Below are 6,001 nucleotides of genomic sequence, written 5' to 3' on the forward strand. Positions count from 1 at the left end.
GAGGAGGCAGAGCAGAGAAAGATGAGTTCATGTTCTCGTCACTCAGACTCAGGAAATGTAAGCGATGCAGCCTCTGCTGCAGATCTGCACTAACACGCAAAGGAAACCTGTCTGACCATCTGTGCTCATTACTTACAAAATCATGCTAACGACAAGTCTCATCAAGATCTGTAGAGTTCTGATCCTAATCGTTCTCCCAAATTCTATGTGAAACCACCAAAATCCAGATTGAACCACACACACAGGTTCAATAGTACGAACATAAAGTCTTGTGTTTACTCTTTTGACAGATCAAACCCAGATTTTCCCCCAAAAGATTTAAATTGGTCATGAGGTCTTAAATAATTTAAGTCCACAGATTCATCAAGCATTCATAAATTGATTTTTCTCTTCTGTACTTAAAGGTTTCATAAAGAAGAGAAAGCTTTAGACTGATTTGATTCTTTAAAAGCTAGAATTTGCTGCTGGAGCCAAATAAGTGGCGGTTTCATTTGGTTTTGTTAGTTTATCAGACATTAAAAGGACCATGTTTTAAAGTAGATCCTTACCGGTTATCATTCACTTTTCAGGTGCATTTAAAGATAGAAACTCAAATTTCCCCAAAAGTGGCTAATTGTGTGTAATTAGGGCGGGGTTAGGGTTAACCTCTTGAGACCTGATGTCTACATACCAGAAAACCATATTCTGGGTTTTCTTACCACTGTATTTAATTCTGATTACCTGTGACTATGAAATAACAAAAGCCTGAAGTCTCAAGAGGTTAAATTACATGCGGGCATTGCAGCAATGCACATCTTAGCCTCAGGCATTATGTGTGACCAAAATGCATTTTCATCAGTTTTTATGCGGAGTGAATAACATCTGCCAAGTTTAAATGCAGCAGCAGAGTCAGACTGATCATGAGAAACCTGAGACCTTGAGAAGATGTTAGTGATGTTGATGACTGAAGTGAAGCTTCAAAAGAGCCCCGCATTCACTAAAAACGTCTGATGAAAATCTTGAAGCTATTAGCAGGCTGCACGGTGGCGCAGTGGTTAGTGATCTTGCCTCATAGCGAGAAGGCCCTAGATCACATGTGTAACCTCAAGGCCCGGAGGCCAAATGTGGACCTCCATGTCATCTTTGTGGCCCCCGAGAGCATAACAGTTTTTCATTTCTTAAAATAAAAAATAAAAATTGGTGTGTATTTATACATATCTTGGTGGAATTTGACTTGAAGTATCGGATTGGGCAACTATACATTAGGACTTAAATACTGTCCATATAACCTAACCTGTCAGAATCTAATGTAAAAGGATTTATGCTAGAGGAACAAGCAAACATATGTTTCTATGCAACTGTAATTGTCACTTTAAAAAGTTATAATAAATTAATAAATTAATTGTTTAACATTAAGAAGTAGTTACGTTTATTTTTCATTACATGTAGTTGAATGTATAAGTCATATCCAGCCCTTTGAGGACAGACACTATGCTGATGTGGCCCTCTGTGAAAATGAGTTTGACACCCCTGCCCTAGATTGTGGGTTTTTTCCAGGCACTCCGGTTCCCTCCCCCAGTCCAAAAACATCCAAAAACACGCTGCATAGCAGGGGTGCCCACACTTCGTTGGCATGTGAGCTACTTTTGAGACGACAATGTCTTAAAGATCTACCTGTATATATATATATAGTATTTTGACACTAAAATACTGTTTAATACACATAGTATTATGAACTATTAGTACATAAAATTGTTTATGTACTGATAATTCAAAAACTACCCAGTAAGAGTACACAAATGTATTTTAGGATTTACTTTAGTATAAACAGATGGGGCGTTTTATTACAAAATCAGAAAGCAGTGAATATTGTATTTCATGCTCTGCTGTAAACAGAGCAGTGGGGGCACCATGGCATTTCTAAAGCGCTACTGGCTCCGTGGGCGGCGCTCCAGAACCGCGTGCTACAGGAAAACACTGCTGCTTTAGTGAGCTTGGATCCATCGGGCCGGAACCGCGGAGGCACGCAGGGCGATCCGGGCCTCAATAAACACTCCAGTGGGCCGGGGTGGTCTTTGGTGTGCCGCGGGGCAAGTAGCGACTTTCTGATGACAGACAGAATTTGCGCTCAGTGTACTAAAACACGCATGTGCAGTGACGTATGTTTATGTTCGATTGGCCGTTCCAAATGTCAATCAAGTCCCACTTCTCGGTGAGGATTTTGATTTGCTGACTGATTTTTTAGTAGTATATATATATATATTTTTGTGGTTATTTATCTTTGCTGGCCTGCGATCTACCCTCATGTCCTTGAAGATCCAACGGTCGATTGCGAGCGACCTAATGAGCACCCCTGCTGCATAGGTTATTTAGTGAGTCTAAATTGCCCCATAGTGTGAACGTGAGTGAGTGTGCTCCTGCAACAGGCTGGTGACCTGCTCAGGATGTACCCCACCTTCACGCAACGGTAGCTAGGATAGGCTCCAGCAACCCTGTGACCCCAAAGGGGTTTTAGCGGGTTCAGAAAACGAATGAACAGATGGATACAAATTTTAGCGTGATACTTTTATGACTGCTCTGCGAACATCCCCACACCACAGACGCAGAAAAGACGGCGGCACTTCACCTCCTGAGGCATGTTGGACAGAGCTCTGTAGTCTTTGTGGTGAGTGATGGAGATGTTGTAGGTGGCTTTCTTGTTGGGTTCATCAAAGCAGGGGAAAGACTTTCGAGCATCTGTTGGTTCATGATCCGTTGCAGCGATCTTCCTGGTGATCAGACAAACTGCCACTGTTTAAAAAGATCACCTTTAAAGTCATGTGAACCACAGAGGATAAGACACATGTTTGCTGTACACATTGTTTCTGTCATGAAAATTAAAATAAATTGTTTTAAAACACACAGACTTTGTTTCAGACCGTGGCCATCAACTGTGCTGTACTTTCTCTGTGGAACAGTTTTCTCAGAAATGCTGAAAAACCACAAAGAAAAGTTGGACAAAGGTTTTTGTGATTTATAGGACAGAAGCATTTTTGGCTACATCTCACTTATCGGCAGAGGAATAGATCAACCATCTGGAGCCATGTTGAGGCTAAACATTAGCATCTCAAAAACAGGAAGAGTTCAATCTGTCTTCAGTTGCGACTTTTATTGAAAACAACCCTGTATGGACGAATGTCTCCTCTGAGAAATGCAGAACTCCAAAGCAACAATAAAATGTGTCCTACATCAACACGTGAAATTAAGTTCTGCATATCTACTTAGCAATGTTTACGGAACAAATGATTGCGCTTAACTTGGGATAGACTCTAACTCCATGACCTCACAGACCAACCAAGTGGGCCACCATATTTGGGAGGTCACCACAGAAAAACCATTGCAGCCATGGGAATGGCTTTGGTTTCCTGTTTTCCAGGAGGAAGCTGGCCAAAGGATGAGATGTAGATGAAGTCGCCGTCATGGATTCTAGAAACTTCTGGAGCAGTAAATCCAGTACAGTCCCTGACGTCAGTCTACCCCTGCATGTTGGAGCAGTTGTTCGGCTGGGTGATGTAAAGATCTCGTGCGGTAGTTTCCTTAATGCATGCACATTTTTAAGCTTGAGAGTTTGTGGGGTTGCCATGACATTTTTGTATAATGGGTGGATCAATCAATTTATCATGACAAAATCTGCGTCACGCCTGAGGCTTGTGAAAATGTGGGGGATGGTTGATGACTTTTAGAAAGTGTTTTTCGGAAAAAGCATCATCCTTGTTTTTAACTTTTAGTACCTCGGATCTAAAACCTTTAAGTAGGAAGAGACTAATGCCAACAACACAAGTAAATTGTTGAAAAAGAGGCAAAGAAGTAGAGGAGAATCCCAACAAGTTACAATTGTGTGTCAGCATTAGCCACTAAAAGAAAATGTTTCAGTTTCTAATCAAGATATCAACCCCCCCACCCCAATCTGTCAGTCAGGAATCAGGAAAGGATCAAAAACAATCTTTAGATTGCTGCTCTGTCAGTCTCTGTTGTGTGGAAATAGCAGGAAGTCTGTAAAACAGCTGGAAGCGGAAATCTCAACTGAAACATTAGACTGGAGTGCTGAGGCATGTTCTGGATAAACTGGATGAGGAACTCCAGCTCACCCTCAGCAAAAGGTTGTACACTTGAAATTTATTTTTTTACGTATACTTGAGTATAACTACAGCAACTATAGATCTTGAACCAAGTTTAGGAAGTATACAAACTGAATATTTCAGACTAAACCGGAACATTTTAGGTTTACAATATATAGACATATATACTATACTAAAGGTGCATACTGCCTCACTTTTAGTACAGTCTAAGTATACTTGCAGTACACTTAGACTACTTTTTGCAACCACAGGGCTGCGTTGAAAACTGTCAACCGCAATCTGTTGGTGTCTTAATTTAGACCATCTTCAAAACACAGTCCAGACAGTTTCCTTCATGGACGGTTCTGGGTTAAACTGGAGCATAAAAACGTTCATATTTGTTTAAGTCTTACATTTTTGTGTAACTTCCTGACACAACCTCAGTTATAAAGGGAAAAATGAAGTAAATTAACATAAAATTTGATCTGAACTTTCGATGTGGATCTTCAATTGTTCTGAAGTCCCTCCCCTCATAGACCATTTGCTGTTTCTATGTTTTGAAGGAGCCCAACCCCCCCATGAGGCAGGGATTTGTGGACGTGTGTCAGAAAATCTCAGGTCTTACTTGGTGACCCCCTCCTCGGTGTAGATCACCCTGTAGAACCCCACCACAGAGCCGTTGAGCCAGCCCTGGAAGTCCAGACTGAGCAGGTACGGCTGTCCCGGCGTGGTGGGGGCCAGCTCCTCCGCTGCCTCCACCACCACATATTGTTCAGGTTTGTACTCGAAGCAGCTCTTCACAGCCACCTCCTGCTGCCCCCCCTCAATGGTCAGCCTCTTCAGAGTGGGCATGGAGCTGACAAACGTCTCCCTGATGTGCAGCCACAGGTGTCGGGTGGGGCTGCTCACCTCCACCTGGATGTGCACAGTTCCTGTGTAGGTGTCCTTGTCCAGGTCTGGCTCCAGGTGCAGGTCATAGTGGACCGGCTTTATGTAGTCCGGCAAGCGGAAGTTCTTCCAGTCCCCACTGGAGTCAGATGAAGGCAGACACGGCCCCCGCCCAGATGGAGGGGGCTCAATGGTTGCTGTTGTTGGAGCTGGTTTGGTTGTGGTTGGGGCTAGTGTGGAGCAGGGGGGGCTCCTGAGGCCTAGGCCTAACCCCAGTCCCAAAACCAAAGAACAAGCTACCACAGTCCCGCAGATGATGGCCACGTGCTTCCCTTGAAGGCAGTGACGCTGCTCCTGCTTCTCGTAGACCATCGATTCAACCATGGTGCCTTCTATTCAGGAAAGCTCCCCAGAACAGAGCGGGGGCTTGTGGGCTAAAGAGCTTGGACGCTGACCTGGAGTCAGCTCTGCAGGATTTGGTCTGGCGGTGAGCCTGAGCTTGCCTGCGAGGCAGGAGGGTGGAGAGAAGAAAAAGGAGGAAGAGGAGGAGGAAGAGGAGGAGGAGAGGTGAGCAGAGGAAACCTGCCAAACAGAGAAGACGGCTCAGATTTATTCTGTCCCTGGTGCTGACACGCCTCCTGAGGTTAAACATCAACAATCTACCCACAAGTCAACAGCTAAAGTTCAAACCCACACAGTGTAAAAACACGTGACGACATGCATGTGTGTGTGTCAGTATGTGTGCTTGTGTAGGAGTGTGTATTTAGGAAAAGAAAGAGAAACGTTTTTATCCAGCTTCTAATTTTTGGAGTGAGTTTCAGCTTTCACAATTTTGAAGGAGTTTGTGTCTGTAGTTGTGCACGAGTGTGTGCACGTTTGTGCATGAGATATCATTTGGAGCCAAACCTGGAGGTCCGTCTGAAAAAAAAAGGTCTCCAAACAAACACTTTCAGGAAAAACATGAGTGTTTCTTTTTAGTTTCTTCCTCTCTGCTCTGCATTTTCCTCGCTGAAAAGTCAAAATCTTTTCCTGCCATT

At 43.5% G+C, this 6,001-nt stretch overlaps 1 protein-coding gene across 2 annotated transcripts in view; it reads right to left on the bottom strand.

Moving 5' to 3' along the window:
• Positions 1-5,555, bottom strand: part of enpep (glutamyl aminopeptidase) — a 29,745-nt gene extending 24,190 nt beyond the window's left edge. Inside the window, exons 1-2 of one of the 2 annotated variants that reach the window (XM_020699649.1) lie at positions 4,702-5,555; positions 2,606-2,747 (exon numbers count right to left, since the gene is read on the bottom strand). In XM_020699649.1, coding sequence (XP_020555308.1) covers positions 2,606-2,747; positions 4,702-5,348 — 789 coding nt within the window. In that variant the 5' untranslated portion in view covers positions 5,349-5,555. The remainder of the gene's footprint in view (positions 1-2,605; positions 2,748-4,701) is intronic. The other variant, XM_004084237.3, reaches the window with a different exon arrangement.
• Between the last annotated feature and the right edge of the window lie 446 nt (positions 5,556-6,001).

Source organism: Oryzias latipes, chromosome 22 (genome assembly GCF_002234675.1).
Source record: "Oryzias latipes chromosome 22, ASM223467v1".
Classification (NCBI taxonomy): Eukaryota; Metazoa; Chordata; class Actinopteri; order Beloniformes; family Adrianichthyidae; genus Oryzias; species Oryzias latipes.